The 27965-nt window shown below is 46.0% G+C and overlaps 2 protein-coding genes across 4 annotated transcripts in view; one reads left to right on the forward strand and one right to left on the reverse strand.

Annotated features, from left to right (window-relative positions):
• The window catches only part of AMFR (autocrine motility factor receptor), a 332677-nt gene that overhangs the window by 241849 nt on the left and 62863 nt on the right, over positions 1-27965 (reverse strand). The gene's annotated exons all lie outside the window — the stretch shown is intronic.
• Positions 1-27965, forward strand: part of GNAO1 (G protein subunit alpha o1) — a 235025-nt gene that overhangs the window by 198742 nt on the left and 8318 nt on the right. Inside the window, exons 7-8 of one of the 2 annotated variants that reach the window (XM_063141312.1) lie at positions 4635-4788; positions 10622-10836. The exons of the other annotated variant lie outside the window; for it this stretch is intronic. Of the exons in view, the coding sequence (XP_062997382.1) occupies positions 4635-4788; positions 10622-10809 (342 nt within the window). The 3' untranslated portion in view covers positions 10810-10836. Of the gene's footprint in view, positions 1-4634; positions 4789-10621; positions 10837-27965 lie in introns of those variants that run through there. 2 annotated transcript variants of the gene reach the window in all.

Genomic DNA, 27965 nt, shown 5'->3' on the forward strand with positions numbered 1-27965 from the left:
AATAACCATTTTAGGGCTCTTTCCCCCCGCCCCCGCTCTTTCAAAACGTGGCAAATAGATTCAGCAACTTTAGTACAAGGTGTCGAACTTGGATCCCTTTCTCGTGTTAGACTTTCCGCATATGGCAAGGTTTACAGGAAGGCTGATAAACACAGGGTTCACCCAATTAAGAAAACGATGTACTTTCTGCGGTGCCTTGTAGGGTTCCTAATAGTTTTTTTCAGGGCCAGCTGCAGATTTTTTGGGATCCCACAGGCAACTAGGTCTAGGAGGGCCCCTCCCGCAACTCCAGCTCTGAGGGGAGACGTGGGCAAAGTGCCGTCTTGTGGGCAGGGCCAACCCAAGACATTTCGCGTCATGTGACAAAGCTTCATACCGCTCCCTTACCCCACTCAAGACCCAGAGTACGCAAGGCCAAGCCAGTTATTTTGGCATCCGAGGCAGAAATACCATAAGAAATTTTTTCCCCTTCTAGACAATAAAACTACAATTTCCTGCCCTTTCACACCACCCCAATCAGCTGCCTGAGGCAGCTGCCTCACCCTGACTAATGGTAGGGCCAGCCTTGCTTGTGGAACTCCTCTCTTACATATTAGCAGCAGTCGCAGCACTCCAAATACAGTGTGGAGCTGCCATTTTAATTTCCCACAATGCCCCAGAGCACCTGAAGTGTCGCTCTGTGGCATTGAGCAAAATAAAATAAAGGCTTGCAAAAATACATACATGCATACATAAAATGGAGGCTTGTAGATATATAGGGCCTGGAGCAAATGTCAGTGCCGGAGGGACCCAGGAGCTGCCCTGGAATGCCAACTCTTGGTGCCAGGACCTGATAACTGTCCGGGGTCAGGAGATTGGAGCATAGCCAGTGAGAAATGAGGTCTACACAAAGGGTGTGCTCCTGAATTACTTTTGGTTTCACCAGGTACTCTGAAGCACATTCTTACTCAGTGCACAGCCTGGCCAAGTTGGAGGGCTTCACAAGTATTTCTTATTTATTTATTTAGCCCTCATAAAATAAATTTCTCTAGGCATTTCCTAACTTAAAAGTAAGAACCCAGATGATGGCTTTAGGTCTTAGCAGGTGAGGTCCTTCATGGATTGGGCCATGAATGTTCTGGGTGTTTTGCAGTATGACAAAACTCCTCCATTCGCATACAGGTGCCAGAGAGAGGGATAGAATCAGCTTAGGGGCAACCAATTTTTCCCCCAGTGACTCCTGTAATAACTGAGGGGATGTGAAGCAAGTGGTAGCAATTATGAAAAACAGGATGAAGAGCAATTGCATCTGGTGAGAAGGCTGACTCACTGAGGCAGGGAGACCATTGAGGGTGTCTTACCCACAAGGCTCTCAGAAACCTGGAGCCGCCACTGGTGTAAGAAATCCCACCCTTGTATCTTCTTTTCCTTTGAGAAGGTTCTGTTCACCATGATTCTACTAATGCACTAAACTAATTTGGTGCTGTTAAGAAATACTTATCATAGTACTATATGTGCGTACCTTTGCTGGACAACCTGAGATTCCACTTCTTAAAAGAGAGATGGGCCACATATTTTTTTCCGGTTGAGGACCACGTTCCCTCAGGGGGGATGTGTCAAGGGCCACATGCCATCATTGGTCAAGGCCAAAGTATGGGACAAAGCAAAAAGTGGATATAGCTAACACTTTCCTCTCTCTTTCTTGGTGCTACGCTTTTCTCTATTCTGCTCTTCTTCACCAGCTAGCAGGCAGCCAAAGGAGTTGCCTCACTCTTGCCTGAGGTCTGACCTGGTGGCTTCCAAAAGGCTTTAGAAATTAGGCCAAGGGCTGCTTGCATCATTAGGACCACATGTTGCCCACCCCTGTCTAAAAAGGGCAAGGCTTCTAAATAGTGGCCCATGGCCTATTTCAAGGGCTGTTGTCCTTCCCCCTTTATTTCCATGCAGATGCGATGCTCAAATGTTTCTTCATGCATAACTTTATTTATTTATTTATTTATTTGGTGTATATCCTGTCTTCCTGATCAAATGCTGTTCCATTATAAAACCACAAAAATACTTAATACAAAAGATATATTCATATACATACAAACATAAAAACAGGTGTCATACAAGTATCTGATTTGAGAGAACACAGTCATAAAACCACATACGTAGAAGCCATAGTCATGATAGCAATGGGGGGGGGCATTAAAAGTGTTAATGTTCATTCTCAAACACCTACTTGTACATGAGAATTAGGAGCCCAGCGCATTTTGAACAATTCATGATACATACTACACCAGCCTTCCCCAAGCTGGTACCTTCCAGATAGGTTAGACTACAGCTCCCATCATTCCCAGCCAGCACGCTTATTGGGTATGCTGGTTGTGGGTTATGGGAGATGTCATCCAACACATCTGGAATACATCAGGTTGGGGAAAACAGTCCCTCTATCCCATAACTGAACAAAGCATGAAATCATTTTAGTCCCAAGAAAATACTTTGCAGAAGTTAAATCAAGTCAAGGGGGAGATGGTCCTCAGTGTTTAACGATAGCAATGGGCCCAGTTACATGGTTAGTTAGACAGGCCCCGATAGGACTATCAGTGGGAATGTATTTCTCCAACTAAGCATTGCAGAATTATGCTTTGTGCATGTAAACCATATCGTCTAGGGTCTCTCAAATGGGTCTTTACCTGTGGCTGACAGGCGTGGGCATGGAACACACTTCGTGGCCACAGAGGTGGCTCCAAGACAACCTTATTTTCATCCCATAAAAGCTGATGGAGCAGTTGAATGCTTTAGAGCAGCTGTTTGTCAACGTTCTACTTTCAGAGGACACATCCCACGACAAAGCATCGAGCGTCTCTGTATGTCACAGCAGACTCCGGGACACGTCGGCCAAGCCGTCTGGGCAAAACGTCTTTAAAGAGGAGCCCCTGATAAATTTCCCAGGGACCCCAATGTTCCCTGGAACATAATTCAACAACCAATGCCTTGGCGACTGCATTTGGAAGGGTGCGAGCGGTCTTTGTGGAGGGGAGGGGGGTTTGGTTGCCTTTCAGCTACTCCGAAGAAGCTTCCAGTAGATACCCAGAGTACTTCTATATCTATCCTCTTTCTCTCGTTGATTATATTATGTTGCTAGTCTTGCGCGGCGGGAACTGCGGCATTTGTCGAGGTGTCTGCGGCTGATGTCAAGCCGGAAAGCTCTCTGGTCTATAACCTGCTTTGCCTTTCGATAACCCCCCTTTGACTCTTTGGGTTGGCTTCGACCTCCGTTGCGGCTGCTTCTCTCTGCTATCCCATTTCCGGCTGGGAGTGGCGGCGCGGGTGCTCCAGCTTCAGCCTCTCGCTCCAAACTCCAGCAGGCCTCTTCACCATCATCACCGCATTTCCTCGGCCGTCTGACCTTATCTAACCAAACAAAGGCCAAAATAATGAGATTTTGAGAGACCCTCCAAATTTGGCAGGTATGAAGCTTCTCTTGAACCGAGAAAAAAAAAAAAGAGTTGAAAGCAGCCGGGGATTAGGGTGCCAACTGGCTGATTTTGCTGTGAGCTCTTTCTACCACCGTTCCCGAAACGCTGCAGCTACTTAACTAATGCACTGATGGATGGATTGATATATATATTTTGTACTTTTTTTTTGTTATTTATTGCATGAATTCCAACTAAAAAGCTGCCTTCCCTTCATTTGTTCATTTGGTCTTGTTGCATTATTGTGAGCGGGGTGGGGTGGGGAGACCCTGAAACCAAATCTAATCCTTTTCCTTGAGGCATGACCTAACATCAGCGAGGTAATCTGCTGGTAATTTATTTATTTATTTATTTATTTATTACATTTTTATACCGCCCAATAGCCGAAGCTCTCTGGGCGGTTCACAAAAATTCTTCAGTTGATTTTAAGTATTCTCTGTTCTGGTTTCCTTCCTCCTTTCCTATCTTTTCTTCTTTCTTTATTTCACTGCAATATCATTATTATTATTTATTATTATGCTTTTGACCAAACCATCTTCCAAAAAAGACTCACACTAAAAACATCAATGGAAAGGTCTCAACACTAAACGGAATAACATACTACTAAGGCCAAAGGTCACAGCAAGGTCATCGCCAAGAAGACGTCTCGCCTCGTGATCTGCTTTCAACTCTCAATTAATTCAAGGACCCTACCAGTCCTTGGTTAATGTATCCAACTCAATACGTGTCCCGCACACACATGCACCGATGACATGTCCGACATTTTTTAACGGGAATGCTCTAGAAAAATCTGCATGACCTGCACTTCGGTTCAGATTCCTGATCTTCAAGGGCAGTAGCGCTTTCGCCCTCCTTTCCCCATACATGCATGGTGCATGATGTTTTACCTGAGCTGGAATCTAGTAAAAAAAAAAAAACTGATATGCAAAATAAACAGCTCTGAAAAGATTTATGTATAGATATATATAAAAAAGAATGCTACAGTGCAACTAACTGTACTTCAAATCTATCAGGACTGCATCTCTTTACGTATGTTCACATTTTGCAGTATGTTTACATTGATTTTATTGCATCCACTGTCATCTGCTTCCTTTTGTGCGTGTTTTTCTTTATTAATTTTAGATGCTCCCCTGCCTGTTGAAGATGGTGCTGTAGCCATCTCTTGCCTCATGCGCCATCTTCTTTGTGTTGCAGAACCGCATGCATGAATCACTGAAGCTCTTTGATAGTATCTGTAACAACAAGTGGTTCACAGACACATCCATTATCCTGTTCCTCAACAAGAAGGACATCTTTGAGGAGAAGATCAAGAAATCTCCATTAATTATCTGCTTTCCAGAGTATACAGGTAAGTAAAATAGGGATTATCTGGTCCAACATCCTGTACTAGTCATGGCCAACCAAATATCTACGGAAAGCCCACAACTTTCCATAGAGCAGTATGAACAATGGAACCAATGACCTTAGGAGGTTATGGGCTCTCCCACACTGGAGGCACTGAAGAGGCAGTTGGACAGCCATCTGTCTTGTATGCTTTAAGGTGGATTCCTGCATTGAGCTGGGGGTTGGACTTGATGGCCTTATAGGCCCCTTCCAACTCCACTATTCTATGATTTTGTGAACTAGGACATGAGTGCAACAGCACCCACACAAGAAAATGCACATTCATGCCCCCCAGCGATTGATATTGAGAAGCATAATTCCCCTAGAGTGGCCACTTAGGAATTGCCAAAAAGGGAAAAGAGGTTGGCGATTTGCATAAAACTTGCATATGCTAATTTACATGTAGAGATGCAAATTTAGAAATAGTTATAATTATTTAAATAGAAATACAGAATGTCACAGCACAGTGGAAAAGACTGAAACCAGGTGTGCCTCCCTTTTCAGTCTGCTGTCCAGATGCCAGCTGGGCAACAGTATTTATGATTCTTTAAACCAAAATTGAATTGGACAGCCCTTCAAAGACATGACACCTTCAAATAGAGGACCACTCTAATATAGTCATCATGGCTACTCACAATTGATAGTCATGAATCCGTTTAACCCCCTTTTAAAGGTGTCCATGTTTGATTCAGGCATTGAGACATTCTCAAACTGTGGTCCACTAATAGTGGTCCATGTACTCCATACAGGTAGTCCACAGAATGTTTCAGAGCAATCATCAATATCTGTACATGGCCGTGCACTTTTTTACTTTTTCTGACAACAGCTGATTGGAGCTATTTTGTCCAGGGGTGGATTATCAAACAGGCTAAGAAGGCTCTGGCCTAGGCCCTGAGAATTTCGGAATATGATACGGATGTATTCACACAAATTTACCTTTGGTAGAACAAAAACAAAAAGTCTGTTAACTGATCTTCCAAGATCTTCAGCCATTTTCAACTGATCTGTGGGAGGGAGGGAGTTTTCGAACCCCTGGGCAAAAGCAAAAGTATTGATTCCTTTAGTGCTGTGCTCCAAACAGATCTTACGATCTTGTACAAAGTGTGCTGATGCCCACCGGTAGCTTAGATGGCTATTAGTCATGATGGCTCAATGGAACCTTCATGTCCAAAGTCAGAATATCTCGGGTATCCATGTGTCCTCTTTTTTTAGAATGCAGTCATCTATTTGAAGGGCTATCAGAGGACAGTCCTCTGTTTGAAGGCTTGTCCGGTCCCAGTCCAATATAAACATCAGGAACCATAAGAAACAAGGGTCCTTGATGTTGGCCATTGGTAGTTAACACCTGAACATCTGGCTTAGCATCCCTGCATACAGCCTTCCCCACTATGATGAGATATATTGCATTTCTATTTAAGTTTCAATAATTCCTTCTAAATGTCTGCCTATACATATCAATTAGCACATGCAAATGTTATGTAGATCAATGTGCTCTTTTGTCCTCTTTCTTGACGATGCATCTCCCCCTATTTTGGAGAAGTGTACGCATAGACCCTATCATAAATCTGAATTCCAGATTCAGGGAGAAACAATAAGGGAAGCGCCTTCACGCTCTGCTTATAAATGCCTAGAGGCGTGTGGCTGGCTATTTCTGGAATCAAGATACTGGGCTAGAGGGATCAAGTCTTATATAAGATGTGTATGTTGTACTGCAGGGAAGATGACGAAGACAGAAGAGAGGTTGGCTGATGGGAACGAGATACAGACGTTTTCATATGAAAGTTGCTTCGCTGTTTTAAAAGTAGAGTAAGAGCGCCAAGAGGCTGCTTTGCCAGTTCACAGCTCCGGAAATTATTGATTTATTATTACATTTTTATACTGCCCAATAGCCAAAGCAATCTGGGCGATTCACAAAAATTAAAACCATTAAGAACATAATAAAACATCCAACAATCTAAAAACTCAAATACAAAATACAGTATAAAAAGCACAACCAGGATAAAACCACACAGCAGAAATTGATATAGGATTAAAATACAGACTTAAAACAGCAAAGTTTAAATTTAGGTGTTATACTACTGAGAAAATAAAAAGGTCTTCAGCTGGCGACGAAAAGAATACAGTGTAGGCGCCAGGCGGACCTCTCTGGGGAGCTCATTCCACAGCCGGGGTGCCACAGCAAAGAAAGCCCTCCTCCTAGTAGCCACCTAGGAAAGATTTATTTATTTGTTTGTTTGTTTGTTTGTTTGTTTTTGCATTTATATCCCGCCTTTTTTCTTCCAAGGAACTCAAGGTGTGGCATACATAATGCTCCTCCTCTCCATTTCATCCTCACAACAACAACCCTGTGAGGTAGGCTGGGCTGAGTGTCTGTGACTGGCCCAAAGTCACCCAATGGTTCTCCATGGCCAAGTGGGGAATAGAACCCGGATCTCCCGACTCCCAGTCCGACACTTTAGCCACTACACCATACTAGTAGTTATAACGTATAACTACCAGAATGGAATTGTTCTTGGTTCAGTTAGGGTTACCACCTTTTTGCCCAGCAGGGCTCCTGTGTCTTTACATGACAGGCTGAAATTCAACAGGGCTAGTGTGTTGGGGGAGTGAAGTTATGCATTTGGATACGGACATGCAGGTTCAGACCCCTTGCTCAGCCACAGAACTGATTGGATGGCCTTGGATAAGCACCCTTCTCTCTGCCACACCCATTTCACTGGACTATTGCTGTGCTAAACAATAGCTCTAAGCTCCTTGCAGGAGAAGCAAAGCCCAAATGTAATACATAAATAAAAATTCCACAGGTTCTGCATCTCCCATCACACAGTCTTAGTGACAGGGAGAGCATCTTCTGTTGGATTTCTGTCTGCCATGCAACAGTTAACAAGGTGCAGGCGCCTTACCAGAAAAAGAAAAGGGAAAAAAAGTGATCAAAATTTCAGGCTACAGTCCTGTTCTCTCTTGCCTGGGAGTACGTATCATTGAACTCAATGGGACTTACTTCTCAGTAGCCAGGCATAGGACTGTTCTGTCAGCACTTCCTGATTTTTATTAATAACTACTACAACAAGGTGCCATCCGTGTACATGGCTAGTTGCATGATGAAAATAGACAGGACCCTGCCCATAAGGAACTTAGAGTGGTTTTCAGATTGTGTTCCAGGGAACTCTGGGATTGCTTGGAAATTTACTGAGGTTTCCTCAGTGAGAAGACTAATAAGTTCAGGACTTTCTGTAATGGAACATTCTGCTTCTGAGGCCTTCGCTAGACCTAAGGATTATGCCAGGCAAATGGAGGGGTTGTCCCTGCCTGCTCCCGGGATCCCCTGTGTGTCATTTGGATGCACAGAGATGATCCCGGGACAATCCCGGGATATAGGCCTGGTCTAGCCATAACTTATATCAAGTGATGTGAATACTGAAGCCTCATCTACACTAGGGTGACCATATGAAAAGGAGGACAGGGCTCCTGTATCTTTAACAGTTATATTGAAAAGGGAATTTCAGCAGGTGTCATTTGTATATATGGAGAACCTGGTGAAATTCCCTCTTCATCACAACAGTTAAAGCTGCAGGTGCCCTGCCTTCTTTTAAATCTGGTCACTCTAGTATAGCTCCTGCAGCTTTAACTGCTGTGATGAAGAGGAAATTTCACCAGGTGCGACAAACATACAAATGACACCTGCTGAAATTCCCTTTTCTATGCAACTGTTAAAGATACAGGAGCCCTGTCCTCCTTTTCATAGGGTCACCCCAGTTCACCCCAGCTCATCCCCAGTTGACCCTGGGATCCCCTCTGGCCCTTTCTACACCTAAGGATTATCCCAGGAAAATAGAGGGATCGTCCCTGCCTCTTCCCGGGATACCCTGTGTGCCATTTGGATGCACAGGGATGATCCTGAGAAGATCCCGGGGGGAAAGGCAGGTGTAGAAATGGCCTCTGTGTCATTTGGACGCAAAGGGACAACATTGAGCTGAGCCCGGGAGACCTGGCAGGCGTAGATTAGGCCTGAGAGTGAGTGTAAAGAGCTCTGAATCTGGAAACTCCTAGTTCAGGTCTCACCTCTTCCATGAAATCCCTAGATGGCCTTAAGAAAGCTGCTTTCTCTGTCAGCCTCCTGTCTCTCAACCTCTTACCTGCAGTATGCAGATAATAAGCCTGACCTACTGTGCAGCCTTTATGTAAGATTAATTAGAGCTCAGCTACACCGTATGGTAGTTGCACGAATGCAGGTAATGGGCCATGTTTCTTAAATTTAAACTGCAAACAGTAGAGAGGGGGAGATTGGGAGTGTGGGGAGGGGGCATAGCCATGCCCCCCTAGGATCTGTCCCAATTAAAAGCACCCTTCCCTGAAAGCTGCTATTGGCCCCAGGATGGAAGCACTCCTGGGCACCGTAGAAGCTTGCAGGGAGGATGTTCATCAGATTATATCACCCTTTCCTGTACGCTGTGGGCCTAATACTGACCCGCCTTCCCTGTGGCTCTAATTTAGAATGCTTGCAGACCAGGCTTTTATGGTGTCCAGCCTCATTCACGGAGGTTTATGACATGGTCTTCCACATGTAGCCCTCCCATGTTTTCCCATCGCTCCTTCCATCTTCTTCCTTAATGCAGAAAATCCATTGAGGAAAAGATGTAACAGCGGCACAGTGCCTTCGGCTTGCAAGCACACAGATCCCTCCATCCGGAAGCACCTTTAAACAAAGCAAAGCACATCGTTAACTGCAATTCATGCAAGGTGTTGTTCGGCCCCTGGGAGAACAGACATGCAAAGTGTTTTGAGCACTACAGAAATGCTGAGGAGTATTAGTAATTGTATCATCCAGAAGCACATAGGGATGGGTCGGGTGACCATATGGAAAGGAGGACCGGGCTCCTGTATCTTTAACAGTTGTAAGAAAAGGGAATTTCAGCAGGTGTCATTTGTATGCATGCAGCTCCTGGCAAAATTCCCTCTTCATCAAATAGTTAAGGCAGCAGGAGCCCTGCCCTCTAGAGTGACCAGATGCAAAACAGGGCAGGGCTCCTGCAGCTTTAACTGTTGTGATGAAGAGGGAATTTTACTAGGTGAAATTGCATAGAAATGACACCTACGGAAATTTCCGTCTCAATACAACTATTAAAGATACAGGAGCCCTGTCCTCTTTTCCGTATGGTCACCCTAGGGATGGGAAAGGTCCCATTTTTAAACTCACTAAGGTTCCCTAAATACCTCCTCAAAGCTTGGTTTGCCTTGTTTGCGTTCTCGAACATGAGCATCTATTGTTTTTCTTAATCAGGCAAAATGTACATTTTTGAGTGGAGAAAAATGCACATTTTTAGTGTGCATTTTCTGCCATAGGCTAAATTGTGAAAATGTGAATTTGGGGGGAAATGTGCATTTTCGGAAGTACATAATTTGCAAGTGCAGACTTTCAAACGTGAACGTAAGTTCAGGAAATTGCCCAAGAATTCTGCTCTTGTTCACATTCACATTCGGGTTTGTAAATTGGACATGTTCACATGATTTGTGAATAGGGACAAAATTCTTGTACATTCTTAGGAACATGACAGTATTACTGACAGAACCCAAGGACGATTAAGCAGAATTTGGGAGTTTTCAAGAAGCCATGCTTGGGATCTTAGCATTATATGATCTGGGATTTCACTGATTGTGAAAGTTTTGCAGAAACTCAGTCTCTGGTTCTGCAGGACTCCCTAATCCCAGCCCTGTACTGGATGGGTCCACTTCAAAGTGGAGTCAGTTTTTGATAGGTGGGGTTCCTTGCATATTTCAAAAGACTTTCTTTGTTGCAGGACCAAGCGCATTCACCGAAGCCGTGACTTACATCCAGTCCCAATACGAGAGCAAGAATAAGTCATCCAACAAAGAGATCTACACACACATCACCTGTGCCACCGACACCAACAATATTCAGTTTGTCTTTGATGCTGTCACTGATGTCATCATTGCCAACAATTTGCGTGGATGTGGACTGTATTAAAGCCCTTTTCTTTCTTTCTTTCTTTCTTTCTTTCTTTCTTTCTTTCTTTCTTCACCCCCCCCCCCTTCACCTTTTTGGGAAGCAATCTCACGGTCAAGTTAACTGACAGGCCCATTTCTCTGACCCAGCCCACCCTACCCAAAAAACATAGATCAATTCCTACCGCTCTGTTTCAGGTTGAAGTGAGACAAGGTTGATTTCCCAATTCCAAATTCCTGTAGCGAAAAAGGTCTTGTGAAAGTAGCATTACTACTATTTCAGTCTGCATTCACAGGACTTTATCTTTTAATTATGCATACATTAAGGAAGAAGCAGCCTGTTGTAGATCCTATTGAAATGAAGAGAAAGAAATAGCAAAATGGCCACTTTTCCTGAAAATCACAACTTCCTTTTCCCTGGCTTGACTACCCCTTGGTGACATCCTCTACCGTTCCATTTCTGGAATGGCTGCCAGTATTCAACCTAACACAAAGGAGGCTAGGGCCCCTAAATATATGTGTTTTTAGAGACAGAATGCATTAAGGAAAAGTTGGGTGACCATATGGAAAGAAGGACAGGGCTCCTGTATCTTTAACAGTCGTATCAAAAAGGGAATTTCAGCAGGTGCCATTTGTAGGCATGCAGCACATGGTGAAATTCCCTCTTCATCATAACAATTAAAGCTGCAGGAGACCTGTCCTCTTTTGCATCTGGTCAAGAGGGCAGGGCTCCTGAAGCTGTAAGTGCTGCAATTCCTTTTTCTATGCATTTGTTAAAGATACAGGAGCCCTGTCCTCTTTTTCATATGGTCACCCTATGAAAAGTAAGCAAGCCAAATGCTCAGGTACCCTTAGATGTGACGTAGCAGATGTATTGGGGTAAGGAAACCGGCCCCCAGGCCAAGCCAGCAGGCTCAATGCTGTCAAGGGGGCAGGGCCCCAAGCTGAAAGCCCCTCCCCCTACCATGACAGTATCCAGTCTCATCCCACCCACTTTTTCCTTTCTCTGTGAAGAGAGATGGGGGTAGGACTTGGGGAACAGGCAGGTTGGGAACGTCTCCAGGCCAGATTGAGCCTGCTAGCTAAATGTTCCTCAACCCTGACATATGTGAATAAGATCTCCAATGGTGTGTTGTTTTTTAAGTGTTAGCAATCAACCGAAAAGGGTGGGGATATTTACAGTGGACCCAGAACACAGTGGGAGGTTTAACTAGACTGATCATAAGGAAAGAAGGTCAGGACTCCTGCATATTTAACAGTTATATAGAAGACAGAATTTCAGCAGGTGTCATTGTAATACATGCAGCGCCTGGTGAAATTCCCTCTTCATCACAACAGTTAAAGCTGCAGGAACCCTGCTCTCTTTTGTATCTGGTCATGCTAGGCGGGGCTCCTGTAGCTTTAACTGTTGTAATGAAGAGGGATTTCACCAGGTGCTGCATGCATACAAAGGACACCTGCTGAAATTCCCTTTTCTGTACAAGTGTTAAAGACACAGGAGCCATCGCTTGTGCATGTGCAAAATATCCTTTTCGTGGATCTCTTCTTCCCTCCTCTTTATTCTGGCCCCAAATGACAATTGGAACACAGTGAAAAAAATTAACTCCCAAGTGTGTGAATAGGGAGCTTTACCTAGGGTGACCCTATGGAAAGGAGGACAGGACTCCTGTATTTTTAACAGTTGTATAGAAAAAGGAATTTCAGCAGGGTTAAAGCAACAGTTAAAGCTGCAGGAGCCCTGCCTAGCATGATCAGATACAACAGAGGGCAGGGCTCCCGCAGCTTTAACTGTTGTGAGGAAGAGGGAATTTCACCAGGTGCTGCCTGCATACAAATGTCACCTGCTGAAATTCCCTTTTCAATACAACCATTGAAGATACTGTACAGGAGCCCTGTCCTCATTTTCATATGGTCACCCTAGCTTTGCTGCCTCCCCACTTTCGTTGCCATTTTACCAGTTCCTTAATAACAATCTGGGGATACATTCGGATTCCAGTTATGTGTCTCGCGTAGTATGGCTTGGATTGTAGTCTGCCGGTTGGGTTGGGTTTTTATTTTCAGAGGCAAATAACTGGGTACCCAAAGCAACTGTACTCATATTCTCTCAGCGTCTGTTAATAGGACAGTCCCCATTATAGGAGAAGTTACTAAATATTCTGGAATAACCTAATGAAATGGTTTGCAAACTGGGTTTCAAGGACTCCCAGAAGCTTCACGGGGGTCCTTCAATGCACTGCAAATGCCAGGTTTCAGAGGGCCGTTGCCAAGGTGCCCTGAATGGGACCCTCTCCCTCAGTGAGACTATCCACTCGCCAACATTGTGGTCAACCTCTTGCTCCTTGCCTCGCCTCAAGCAGAGAGGCAGGGAGCACGCTGGCCATTGTATAGGCCTGACAAGAGGCAGAGGAGTAAGCAGGCTGTAAAGGCTCTTGTCGGTGGGCCCCTGCGAGGATGTGGGCCCTCAGCAGCTGCCCAACTATACCGACCCTGGACGCCGGCCCAGCTTCAATGAGAAAACCAGTAATGGTTCTCTGACAGATAGCTTACCCACCCACATCCCATCATTCCTTGCCATGCACTGCCATAGAATACAATGGCAAAGGGCAGTGTGGGTTGTGTTCTAGGGGGTACTCCATTCACGCAGCAAGGAGGCCCGTTCAAATCGGCCCAGTGCTGTGGGTCAACTGACTGTACCTCCTAGAAGATGCTCCAGAGTTCTCTGCAATGCACACAGGTTCTCTGAGCCATTAGCTGAAGGTAGAACATTTGTAGGGTGACCATATGGAAAGGAGGACAGGGCTCCTGAATCTTGAAAAGGGAATTTCAACAGGTGCCGTTTGTATGCATGCAGCACCTGATGAAATTCCCTCTTCAGCACAGCAGTTACAGCTTCAGGAGCCCTGCCCTCTTGACCAGACACAAAAGAGGGCAGGTCTCCTGCAGCTTTAACTGTTGTGATGAAGAGGGAATTTCACCAGGTGCTGCATGCATACTAACGGCACCTGCTGAAATTCCCTTTGCTATACAACTGAAGATACGAAAGCCCTGTCCTCCTTTTCATAGGGTCAGCCTAAAAGTTTGAAAACCATGAGCCGAATGTATTTGCGTTACTGATAACAGGTTGTGTGTGTGTTTTACCTCAAGCTTTAAACAGGTTTAATCACTGTTTGAGGTCTATCTCTCTAACCTTTGTTTGTTTCTGTAACCCCTTTACAAGCCCTTCTGTAGACTTGCGTGTTATTTTTCTTTTCCTTATTCTAGTTGCTAAATTATTATTTCTTAGCCAGTTCTTGACTGTTCATTGGTAACAGCACTTGTGTCCCAAATGATATTGCAGGAATTGTATAGTTTTGCATGGCATGCATTTTCTCACCTGATTATAGGGAGTCTGACTGTGAAACCCCATTCCTCAGGAGCAAGGCTGGCCTGAGGCGAAGAACAAGGTGGCGTGTCCCCCACTCCCATTCTGTGTACAAAAGCTGACTAGGCTGCCGATTAAAGCTTTCTTCAGTACTGGTGCTGGAACACCACCCTCTGCCACAACTAAAGGCAGCAGACCAGCTTAGGGGGCTCAAGGCAGGCTGCAGGGGGCTCAGCTTTGTCCTCCACCACCTTGCTGCCCCCTCTTAGCATCTGCTGCCTGAGGCAACTGCCTCAATTGGCCTAATGGTAGGGCCGGCCCTGTTCAGGAGCTGACCAATCAAGAAGCAAATGAGTTACTGTTACAACCACCACAGTTAACAAGAGAGACAGCATCAAATTTCCATCCATGTTTGTTTCCCCATCTATTGTACTAGAGCAGGTGTCTTCCAGATGTGTGTTGGACTACAACTCCCAGAATCCCCCGGGCACTATGCTGGCTGGTGGATTGTGGGGGTTGTAACCCAACATATCTGGAGAGTAGCAGGTTGGAGAAGGCTGCATTAGAGCTACAAAGCAGCCATTTTGCGCCATTATTCTCTGGTGATTTCTTGAGGGCAGCCTCCCATATTACAACACACCGTATTATGGGACAGTCCATGTGTGCCAACTTAATGAGATAGTCTGTGTGCTCTGGAGTATATTGCTTGTAATATGTATACCTTTGTTGCCATATAATCCTCTAGGGTTAGGCTAGGCCTGAGCTCCAGGCCCAAATCCTCCCTCAACACCTTTCAGCCTTACTCAGTTGCTTCTACCTCTTCCACAGCTACCACTGGCCTTACCAAAGATGGCTGGAGCTGAAAGAGTGCCAGGCCAAATGGCCGCCCATAGCAAGAAAAGAGGTGAGAGCAGAAGCCACAGGAAGCTTCCTCACCATCAGCCGGGGCAAAGGATGCCTGGGGGAACGTGTGGATGGACCTGTGCTGACCACTTTCTCCCTTTCCCAGAGCTAGTGCTGAACTTTGAGGCTCTTTACAAAGGGGTATAGTTGGTCACCTCTAGGCAGCTTTGGTATTCAGGGAAGATGCCAGTTGCCATAGAGATACTGGGGGGCTATCTTGATGGCACCGCATTGGTGCCATGTCCCCCCCCAAAACCCCGTGGTTTTACTCCTGCAGGGTTGCAATGGGTAACCCCCATGCCAAGGAGCAAGCGCAGGGTTTATGGCAGTCATCTGGGTACTGGGACTGTGGGCGGAGCATGTCCCTCCCTGGTTTTTTCCCCTTGTTTCTTTCAAAAACTATGACACACAACCTTACCTCATAAAATCGTCTGTAGCAATTCTGTGGACAACCTGTAGACCAGATAAACAAGCATTTTCAGGCTCCTCTGCCAAAGGGAAAGACTTTTCTCCCCACTCTGAAGGCAGCACCATCCAATCGGGTCACCATCCACCCGTCCACACCTCCGCATCAAGGATGGAGTGAGGTTAGATGGCCAAAGGGCCATGTTTGCCTCACTGCAGCCTGAAAAGTCAGGATAAGTACCCAACTTAAGGGGTTGGGTACTTAAGTAACCCAAAATAAGGGGCTTCTCTGGAAAGCCCCACAATGGCTTCAAGGTGGCTACCGCATCATATAATTGACGCAGCAGCAGCAGCAACACAGAGCCACTTCTGGGCTTCCAATGCATGTAAAGAGCCCCTGGGAGTAACCAGCCAATGTGTGACTTGTAGGCCTTTCCCAAATAACGACAAGAGTTTTGCAAAATCCAGTATCCCAGGCAGTAAGCCTGTGTGCACCAGTAGCAGGGGAACATGGGCGGGAGGGTGCTGTTGCACTATGTCCTACCTGGGAGTTCCTGGTCGACAGCTGGCTGACCACTGTGTGAACAGAGGGTGGACTTGATGGACCCTCGATCTGATCCAGCATCAGGGCTCTTCTTGTGTTCTTAAAGTAATATTCTTACAGGGTTTGGGTTGTTTAGTGGCTGGGCCTACGTTCTGGAAAAGCTCTACTACTTTGAAGGCACTAGACTGCTGTGCCTGGGGTTTAGGTCAGGCTGTGCAGACATATCAGGGCTGTGTCTGCTGAGCATCTACCACTACCACAGCCCTGGACCCCCTTTTCCAGAGCTCCAGTGAGCACCGAACAGCCACTATTGGAGTTGCCCATGGCTATATCACCCCAGTGCATTATGGGCAGTGGCAGCACCCTTGTCCTCATTGGAGCTGTGGTACTACCGCCATCCTTCTCAAGTACCTCACATACATCCAATGAAAATAAAGGGAGAGGCCTTCTGGTTGAGGATATCAAGGGTCACCACCTTGGGGAGACCTTCCAGAGGTCCCATTTCAAGGACCCCCTCAAGCCTGGAGCCATAAGCGTGGCACATTAAACAGGAAATGGCATAATCCCATGTGGACATGAGTCCTCAACTACTTGCCAAGAATAAGGAGGTGGGGCGAACCAGGTCCTGGGCAGGCTGACAGGTGCTGGTCGGAAAGTCCTGAAGATCAGAGTAAGGAAGCAACAATCTTGGGCCGGATCAGGTCCAGGCTGAGTGCGATTTGATCCAAGGCAAGGAGAGGTCAGGTCCAGGGAACACTAAAGAGGATGGGCATGGCAAAAGCCATCTACAAAGAGCTATTGCAGTGTTATACAGATGACCACGTGGGCTATTAAATTTTCATTTCCTTTGTAGTCTCCGTAAGCAAAATATGGGTAAAGAAGGATGAGTGGGTGAACGTGATAGAACAACAGCAAGGGACCTAAGAAGAGGGAAATAGGAAAAGAACCCACATTCAAATAGAAGAATGCAAAAAGAAGGGCTTTAAATAAAGGTACAGACAGAAGCAAAGTTGAGCTGGAGCTAATATGAATTTGAATGCACAATATGAAATTACAAAATAGCTACTATGGGAGAATTGAGAAATTCAGATTTTGTGAATCAAAACTGTGCTTTTGTATTACAAAAAAACCCGTGAAAACTCCAGGACCTGTGCAAGTGCAGGTGTTTAAGAGCAAAATGGGAGTAGCCAAGGCCAAATTTCCTTGCCAAACCTTATAGTTGGGCATCAAAACATAAATATTAAAGACTGGATTCAACCATTCAGATTTAGATATCCGAATTTTTGAGGGTCCCCCCCTCCTAATATGTCCCCTGATTTGGTTAAGTGAATGAGTAGCCTGTAGTACCAAATTAGTAAATGCTGTAACAAGCCAGTTGTAAGAGATTGTCAGACACAGATATAGAATCCTGAGTATTGGCTGAATACTTGCACATCCAGAAAATCTTTGGTGACTAGTTGTATCACTTTTGCAGAGGAGGCATTTTTGAAGCAAATCTTTAATCTGATGCTCCCCTGGGTCAGGACTAGATGAGAAACAAGTCAATAACTTCTGGATTTGTATGTAGCGTATTAGTTGAGACTAGGAGTGTGAGATATGAGCAGAGAAAGAACCAGTTCCAATGTCAGTTCAACAATGAATTCACAAGGAGGTGCTGGGATCATGGAAGACCGGCGGCCCATTCAGAAGGCTGAGCTAACGCCGACCCACTTCCAACATCCATGTGAGTCCTAACCCCCACGCCAGTGTTCATGCACAGATAATGGTAAGAACAGGAACATATGTACATACAGCTGTAGGTGCTTAAGTGTCCTTTTCCATGTTGCCATGGACATGGACACATAAAGGGGGCTGGAGTGGCAGTTGTATGTGCTTTAATTTTATTTATTTCAAATTCAAAAAATGAAAGGTTGAAAAATGGCAGGGGTGTTGCTTTGGAAGAGAGCTTTTGGAAGTGGTCCATTTTCTATGGTACAAACTACGAGCTCCAGATGAGTGTTTTATTGCACGCTCGTTGCTGGGCACCCACGGATTTTTGTGGGTCCCTCTCATGATGCTGTCTGCTTTCCGTGCGCCTCCCACCCTTCTAGCCTTCTTCATGCCACAAAAAAATCAGCCCAGTAAGTCTGACTTATTTTTAAAAACATGGGATGCCGCTATCTGCTGCTGTGTGCAGGAGAAGCAGCGGGATCAAAACGGCCCACTGAATGGGCCGCGTGCATGTTGTTTACTTCCTCCTTCAAAAGAGGAAGTAATGAGGGACAAATGCATGGGTGGAGAAGCAACGGTAAGCAAATGTGATTTTCCCCTGTGTGATGATGCTCTATGGCTCTCTGAGTGCTTTAAAAATGTGACATCTCTGCAACAAAAGTGCAACTTGCAGTTAAGAGAGACTTGAGGGCTGCACACACAACAAATGGGAAGCAAAGCCACATTCTTTGTGCAGAGACCTGGCGCGCTTCCAGACGGTGGGCTTCTCTAGCAGTCCCACTCCAAAAACATTGTGCAACAACTCCATCTTTTCTGCCTTAGCGGATCTCTTTTCTGGTAAGGAAAAAGACAGAAGATGCGGAGGGAAAACATGGATGGGCCACAAATCAATGACGGCAACATCTGGACCTCCTGTAAAATTCTGTGAATGAAGCAGGGTAATTGCACAATAGAAGCTTGTCTGGAAGCACACTTGTTTGTGTGTGGGGAAACCCTCAAGAGCCACTGAAGTGCGAGGGAGAGAGAGAGAGAGAGAGAGAGAGAGAGAGAAGGACATGAGAGGAGGGCCAGGATCTCTTCTCGATCCTCCCAGAGTACAGGACATGGAATAATGGGCTCAAGTTAAAGGAAGCCAGATTCTGGCTGGACATCAGGAAAAACTTCCTGACTGTTAGAGCAGTACGACAATGGAACCAGTTACCTAGGGAGGTTGTGGGCTCTCCCACACTAGAGGCCTTCAAGAGGCAGCTGGACAACCACCTGTCAGGGATGCTTTAAGGTGGATTCCTGCATTGAGCAGGGGGTTGGACTCGATGGCCTTGTAGGCCCCTTCCAACTCTGCTATTCTATGATTCTATGTTGAAGGTTGAAGCAAGTGTGAGAAATAAAAGTCTACATTATCAGAGGAATGGGGAAAGGATGAGATGAATTGTGCAACAGGGGAGACTGACCTAAAGTTTGTGTGCCTTAGAGATAATGCAGCATAGTGGTTAAGTGAGTGAGCTGTGAACCAGAAATTCCATATTCATATTTTACTTCTGCCACATGTATTTACTGAAGACAGTGACAATCTCTGCTCTGCTCCTATTATATGGGATAATACCTTACAGGGCTGTGTCATGATTACCGAGAGGATGCATTTGAACCCTTAAAGTCTGACTATTGTTACACAACACAATATAATAATTCCTTCCAATAATCTTTAACGCACATACACTTTCATATTCAAGACTTGGGAAGTTAAAGAGCAGTAATCAGATTGGATTTGTACACACGCGCTCACACAAACACAACCTGCTTTCTCAAAGCATATGTATGGGGAATAACTAATCCATGTACGGAACCAGGTGGTCATCCCAAGGAAATGAGCATTGTCTTGGATGGGTAGTGCGACAAGGTTTATGCAGTCCTGCAATCTCTTCTTTAATCTGCTCTTGTCTTAATCTTGTGGCAATTCAACAAGACTTTGGCCTTGTTTCTTTCTTTCAAAAAGACAATGTACTAATTTCCCTTGTAAAGCCATGACACTGCTAAATCCAGGTGCATTCCCATATTCTTAAAATAGAGCCTGCCAAGTCAACAACCAAAATTCCTCATTTAATAACTGCCATCTACAGGGACAAGCAACCACAGCAGCTATTGTTTTCCTTCCACCATGGTCATGCCGTCACTTCTAGCAGGACAGAATATGCTCTTCTTGCCATAGCAATAAATCAGCATTCAGTAGCAAAGTCCATTCCCATGGACTCATATTCAGAAAGAGGCAGCTGGCTTCTTCAGCATGTATGTCTCCTCTAACACTAAAATACCCCATGATACCCACGTGAGAGGGGGTGTAATCCATGCTTTAAAGAAGTTGAAATCCAACACTCATGTAATCCAAATTCTGAGCTGGATTCCACAACCCGTATAAATCATGCAAATTGAACAAATGTGCATGATTTATTCTCTTATTTTGCATAACCTACCTTTTGTTGTTGTTTCTACTTTGCCTAATTTATTCTACTTTTGCTACAAAAGGGGGGGCGGGCAAAAAACGCTGAACTCCCACAAAAAGTCTTAGATAGCCACCTCTCCGGCTTCCGCATTTTCAGGGGTCCTTGCCCATGTGTTCAGGCATATCCGTCAATTTCACTTTCTTTCGGTTTCTCATTTTTCCCATCTCAAGTTCATTCCTTCCTGTTTCCGCTTCAGTTTGCGACTTAGGGGGGAAAGAAGAAGTCTGCAGTCCAGTTTATGTGTCAATTCGGGAAGTGCAAATTCGGTGCCTTCTTATGAAACTGCGAACCGAGTGAATTTCTCCTGGAATCCTTAGGTTGGAGTTGATGGGGTCTTGACTTCTCCTTGCCCTGGGCAGCTATTTTTCATTTTCCTTCACCAGCCAAAACTCAAATGCCGTCCAGATCGCCTGTCGCATCTGCAGTGCTCTATGGCTAAAGAGAAGTTTCCTTCCTTGGTGGAAGAAGCTTTGTTCCTTGCCAATTGCCCGTGCCCTCCCACCTTCTTGCCCTTGCGTGACCCAACTTGGGCATGGCCAACAGATGTACTCAGCATTAGCAGCGGTTGAGGCTGTCTCCTCATGGGGTGAGGTTGGCAGGTAGCTCCACATCCAAGGTCTGCCCCCACTCAAGCAATGAGTATTGCTGAGAATGAAGTCTTGTCGTCTTTTAGCCTTTATTGAAGAATGGTACAGTGGTACAAGGATACTGAAGATAGGTTCCATCAAGATCCAGACAATGGCCAGTGCCAGCCCTCTAGGGGTGGGCACTGAGCTATGCACCCCTCAGGCTTTCTTCGCTTGCTGCCATCCTTATTCAGCTAGTTTGCACAGGGGGGTGGGTTTCTGCACCCGAAACCCCAGCTGCCAGTGCTCGGTTCAAGGCTCTGTATTCCACCGACCCCAGGCCACAGCTCTCTGGACAGAGGCTCTTGCAGGTTGCCAGTACTTTAACTAGAGATACCAGAGGTTCAGTTTGAGACCTTCCACATGCAAAGCACACGCTCCGCTGCTGAGCGACAGTCTCTCATGCCGAACAGCCCCTGGGGACTCCTCAGGGCTGGCGGAAACAGACGGTGCGGCTCCCATGTCAACAGGGCAGTGGATCCGCTCTGGGTTTTAGTCAGAATGCCAAAGGAGCTATCCAAGGTGTTGAGCCCACTTGGGGGATGGAGGTCACCACTTTGCATAGCCCCTTTGGAGTTCTGCCTGAAACCAGTTGCTGGGGGCGGGGGGTTGCACCATGTCCTGCTTTGTGGGTCCCTGGTCGGCAGCTGGCTGGCCACTGTGTGAACAGAGTGCTGGACTAGATGGACCCTTGGTCTGATCAGGGCTCTTCTTCTGTTCTTAAACCCAGAGCAGATTCACTTCCCCACTGAAATAGCAGCCACCAGCCTTCACTGGCTGGCTGTGATTCCTTTCTGCATTTTGATGCAGCCCAGCTGAGCATTGCAATGCAAATGACGTTGAGCATCCAAATGGATGCCTGCAAAGCATCCACCCACGTGTAAGCCTGTTTCTTCCAATATAAGTCCTATTTAGAGTAGACCCATTGGAATAAATGTGCCGTAGATTAGTTGTGTCTAACTTATGACCCATTCATGTTAACGTGTCTACTCCGAGTAGGACTTACATTGGATTTTACTCACAGATTCACTTTGCTTGATTGGGGTATAGGGCTGTGACTCATAACTTTGTGGGATCCATGCAAGTAGGAGCTGCTGCAGTCCACAGTGTTGGAGCATTTCATAATTACTAAAAAAAAAAGAGGGGCAGCCTCTTCCCCACACCCCCACACATACACAGTTCAGACAACATAACCCACACTCGAGGCTTGAGAGTGGGTTGTTGAACCATGAGTTGTCTTAACCAAGCCATGCTAACATACTCTGATTTGTTAACCATGAACAACCCATGGTTCGTTGTTGGGTTGTAAATGATGGATTGTTCATGGTTAACAAACCATGGTTGTTATTGCGGCTGGGTTCAGAAAACATGGTAGCCCACGTTTCAATGGCAACCCACACTCAACCCTTGAGAGTAGGTTATTGTCCTGCCCGAACCTCTTCTTGTGTCCTTCTTCTGCCCCTACAAGGGCATCTAGGTCTTCATCTTTATCTAAATTGGTTTCCATTAATTTGGAAGGCATTTCCCTCAGAAGGAGTAGTTCCCCCTTGTAATTATTTTCCTCCTTATACATCTGGTTGCAATTTTACAAGCCATCTTTTACACCGCAGTGTTAAGCCTCTTTCAGTCCGAGAGCTGAATTCAACTTCAGAGACGTTCTTGGGGGCAAAGCCAAAATACCTAAAATACCAGCATATTTTAACTTCATGTTTTTACTGACAGTAAGTAAGTCTTAGGAGAGACATTTCAACCTTTTAGAATGTGGGGGGGGGGATGTGAAAAGGCCAGGAAACTGCCGAATGATTAGCATTTGCAATATAGTCCTGACAGATAATCCACAAATGCACCAGTCAGCTATTTCGTAGTAAAGAAGGAGCCACGGGGGCATAAACCTATCCTTGCTCCCCCCCCTGGTGAGCTGATGGGCAGGGTTACCAAATTTCCGGTCCATGCTGCACATGTACAGCCCTGGCAGCTGGACCTGGGGAAGAGCTTACAGATCTTCTGTTTGCACATGCATGCAGTGGAGGCTGGTGGCTCAGATGGCAGTAAGGTGGCGAATCCCCTCCGGGTTTCAGTCAGAACCAGTTAGAACTAGTCAGGGATTCTTTAGGGTGGATTCCTGTATTGAGCAGGGGGTTGGACTTGATGGCCTTGTAGGTCCCTTCCAACTCTGCTCTTCTATGATTCTATGAACTCTAAAGGAGCGATCGTCGCCCCACTGACATCGGAGCTAGCAGCCTCCACGGCATGCATGGCTCCTCACCCAGCTTGGAAAATGGCTACAAATGCCTGCTTCATGTGTGAATGCTCCCAGGCTGGGTCAGGCTAAACTACTCCCACCCTTTTCCTGACATAACAGTACACCTTCCCCATCCTGGTTCTTGCTCTTTGTCAGCCTCCCATCCATTCCTTTTCCCACAGTAGCTGTTTAAATACTCTTTCAATACACACAAGAGAGATTTTTGCAGGACCCCTGCAGCTTGCTAAACTCTACCTTTTCTTTGCCAATTAGTTGCAGGATCTTTTTGTTATTACTTAATTATTATTATTTTTGCATGTTTGATTGGCCTGAAATGTATTAACTGTCATTTTGTATGGAGCGTGAATGACCGTCCATTGGTTTAATAGAACCTTTGATTCTTATTGTAATAATTTATTGGCTGTCAACAATGTATTTATTAGTTACCAAATGTTAATAAAGTGCCCAGCTCTTTTCTAGTGTGCGAGAGATTTTATTGGGCCATGCCAGGGCAGCTTCAAGGATATCACTACATCATCATCATCATCATCATCATTTAAAAGCTTGCCTTCTTCCATGAAAGATTGATAGGCTGGATTCTGTCCGTTTAGTGACATTGGTTTGGTTCAGGCACTACAACAGTGGTGGGCAAACTTTTTTGCACCGCCACAGCTGCTGAATTTGTAGCAGCCAAAAAAGCCAGTGGTTCGCCACCCAAATTTGCAACAGCAAAACAAAGGCTAAATTCTCCTTTCAAATGAGGCACAATTTTGGGTGAACACAAGGCGCACCTTTCCTGAATGACTTGTTTTAAAGCTGCCTGCATGCCTTGCTTTTAAATAGAAATTTAATTTACTCTTTTTACCACCGGTGACATGTTTTGGAAAGGTCTTTGCCTGGGGGGGGATTCCACACGTCATACTGAGGGTGCTTCCATGCGCACCCAGTGCACACCCAAAGCGATCGTGTAACTTGCCTGTTCGAAGAGACGAGGAAGAGGCGTCCTTGCCGCTGCTGCCGCCGCCGCCGCCACCCACCTACCTCCTCGCCGGCCGGGTCGGAGAGCTCGGCGGAAGAAGGCGGGGTGGAGAGCCGCTCTCCACCCCGCCTTCTTCCGCCGAGCTCTCCGACCCGGCCGGCGATGAGGTAGGTGGGTGGCGGCGGCAGTGGCAGCAAGGACGCCTCTTCCTCGTCTCTTCCAGGCAAGCTACACGATCGCTTTGGGTGTGCACTGGGGGCGCATGGAAGCACCCTCAGTACGACGTGTGGAATCCCCCCTGCTCTGTTGTCAGCTGCTGCTTCTCCTGTTCTTAATTATTGCTACCACCCGATCGCTTATTTATTTTATTATTCATTCATTCATTCATTGGATTTACCCTGCCCAATAGCCAGGGCTCTCTGGGTTTGCCAGGCAAAGAAGCAATGAGCAAGCAGGCAGTAGCATCTACTGTGCTACCTTCACACCACCACCGTGGTCTGAGTCAGAGCAAGAGGCAAGTGAAGAAGCAGGTTGCAAGGCCTTCTGACAGTGCCCCCCCCTACTGGGGTGTGGACCCCTGGCAGGTGCCCAGCTATGCTGACCCTTAACAACAACCATGTTTGCTACTACTGAATTCCAGTGGCAAACTTGACAGCAACACTTCCATGGAGAGGTGTGGACCCCAGGGGGTTGCGGAGGGGTGTGTGAAATTGACCTGTGGAGCTCTGGAAGTTGCCCACCCTTGCACTGTAGGACTGGGCCTTCCGACAGACTCACTCCTCCAGCCTTTGCCTCCTCCTTTTGCTTCCGATTCCCTTCCTGTCCTGGTCTGAGACAAACTGTCATTTGCTGTTTCATCCAAACGGATGCGCTTTCCCTATAAACTGGAATTGAAAACGAGGGGTTTGATCTCAGCTTGCAAAGCAAATGCTGCAAACCCTAGTTTGCCAGTCCAGATGGAACAAGAAACCATGGTTCGCCTCGGACCAAGGAAGGAGAGCAGGAAACACCTCACGTGAGAAGAGGAAGCCGTGAGCCTGAGGCTATTCAGAGGCTTGTTTTTGTAGCACACATCACACCATGGTTTGGCATTACACCTCAGCCAAGCTTGTGTGCTTCTTCACACAGTGCATACTTAAACTGCGGAGTTCCCTACCACAAGATGTCGTGATGGGCACCAACCTGGATGGCTTTCAAAGTGTATTAGACAAATGCATGGAGGAGGAGGCTGCCAAAGGCTACTAGTCCTGATGGCTGTATGCTGCCTCCAGTATCAGAGTTATGGACCCCAGTTGCTGTGGGACACAGAGGGTGCTGTTGCACTCAGGTCCTACTTCTGGGTTTTCCACAGGCATTTGACTGGCCACTTCGTGACCCAGAATGCTGGACTAGCATCTGATCCAACATGGCTCTTCTGTTCTTACGTTTGATTCCCTCTGGGGATAGAACAGCCTCTACCTCTCCTAATTTGGGAAGTGGCCCTTTTCACAAGTTCCATGAATGGGGTGCTGAAATGGTGCAAACCATGCACCCTCTCAACCACAACCCGAAGGAGTGAATAAAGCCAACACATAGAAGTAACAGCTACTATGGATCCATTACTCTTCTGAGGTAGGTATTCCATAAACAAAAGCCCTGCTCAGCCATTCGCCGGTATGCATCAGGGCTCAATGTGGCTCAGGAACTGAGGGACCTCCAAACACCAAACATCTCTTCACTTGAACACAAGTAGAACTTTCCACGCGATCACGGAGCAAAGGAACGTGAGCGGAACTGTTCTTCAGGCCTCACCACCTGACACAGGGAGTCTGTGAACTGAGGGGATGGCCATAATTTAAGTCCAGATTGGAATAGCGAATTGGAGTGTCCTATTTTGCCTAATCAATGGACTGTTGCCTTAACATCTGTATCTGAAGCATCTATGGATCTTAAGTTACGTCTTATTCAGTTAAAAAAAAATGTTTTGGGTCTATTGGACTCCACAACGCCTTCTCAATACGGGTCTCTCTAACTTGCGCTACTGTTGGAGTTGTAATGCATTGAATTATATATTATATTGCATTTAGTATTGTTCCCTGCCTTGATCCAGAGGGAGAGATGGGTTGTTGTTGTTGTTATTATTATTATTATTATTATTATTATTATTATTGGCATTTTTCTGCCCTGCACACTCCAAACTTCCTTTAATTACTACATGAGAATCCCAGCCTTTTGAAGCGGAGATTTGCACACTTGGGGTACAATCCTATACATGTTTAGACAAGGGGGGGGGGGGGAGAGTCCTGAAACACCCAATGTTCCCCAGCCAGCCATGCAGGACTTTTTTTCTATCAAACCATGCATAGGATTGTGCCTTTACAAAGACACACTGGCCATGTCTGTGCTACAAACTTAAATCAGTTTCATTCTCCTGCCGCTGCTGCCACCACCTCGCCATTCTTTACAGCAACTCGTTGGATTCCTAGAAGAGGATTCTCAGCGCCAGCACACAGCTACAGTTCCTTGGGGGAAGGTGGGAGCCATAAAACCTGTACGAATATGAAACTAGTTTAAGTTTGCAGCGCTGCTGTAGCCACACCGGCACACGAAAAATCTGATCCATCGCCAGAGCCCACATTCTGGGGTCAGGAAGCTTTAAAAGGACTTTGTCAACAGTATTTTGTTCCTGGTATTTCATTAGTTTTATTCTTATTCCCGATTCCCTGTTTGCAAAGTTAGAAAATGTAATCTGAATTTTTAATAGCTCCTTTTTTAGAACTGTACCGTCATAATAGAAGCTACAGGTATGAGGGTAAGGTTCCATTAAGAGGTTTGAAAGGGAATGATTAGAAATTTATATTCGTAATGGAGGATTGTGGCCCTCAGCAGAGAGGTGTGGGAGAGAACAAGCTGGAAAGTTTATTAAGATGGACTGACCTGTGCTATCTCCAGTATTCGAGGCAGTAAGCCTGTGTGCACCAGTTGCTGGGGAACATGGGTGGGAGGGTGCTGTTGCACCATGTCCTGCTTGTTCATGCCTGGCTGATGGCTGGTTGGCCATTGTGTGAACAGAGTGCTGGACTAGATGGACCCTTGGTCTGATCCAGCAGGGCTCTTCTTAGGTTCTTAAGAAACATAATGGCCGTGTTCAGAAGACACCTTAAACCATGGCTTTAACCACAGTGAATAAGGCTTTTTGCTTTATTCACCATGGTTAAAGCCATGGTTTAAGGTGTCTTCTGAACGCAGCTAATGAGTCTGTGGTTAGCATGCAACAGTTTCAAGATTTGCTTCATAACTCAAGGAACTCACTGGGGTTCCCTTTGTTCATGTTTCAAATAACTGTGATTTTAAAATGTATTCTATATGTGTGTCCGTGTGTATCCGTCATTTGATTCAACAGATTAATGAAGCATGTGCAATCCCCAAAGTTTATTTCAGAAGTCGTGAAATGCACAAAGGCGTACTCCAATTAGCTGCGTTGGTTGTTTCTTACCACTGATGCATTTCTTCTTGAGCTTTTGCTTCCGGAGCTGTTAGGTGTGGGCGTTGTTGCCCGTTTTTCATAATGTAAGATGTGTTTGGTTGCTAAATATGGAAATAGTTGTGAGATGAGAGCAGGGATCGGCATAATGGACATTATAATGGGAGTTAAAGTCCAACAAAACTGGAGGGCCCCAAGCTGGTGAAGACCGTTGCCACCAGCTCCTCCACCTTCCAGAAAAGAGAAAGAAGGCGTAGAGGGGGGCAAGCGGGCTCTTTCTCCTGCTTGCACATTCAAGGGCTCTCAAAGCAGCCTCTCTTTCTGCCGCCCTCTTCCACCAGGCACTGCCCCCAGGTTGACCCCAGGTGGGCCGTGGAGTGACATTACACGGCAGAAGCACCACGTTGAAGTCTCTCCATTTGAAAATGTGGGGGTAAATCCCTGACT

This window comes from Elgaria multicarinata, chromosome 14, assembly GCF_023053635.1.
Source record: "Elgaria multicarinata webbii isolate HBS135686 ecotype San Diego chromosome 14, rElgMul1.1.pri, whole genome shotgun sequence".
Taxonomy (NCBI): domain Eukaryota; kingdom Metazoa; phylum Chordata; class Lepidosauria; order Squamata; family Anguidae; genus Elgaria; species Elgaria multicarinata.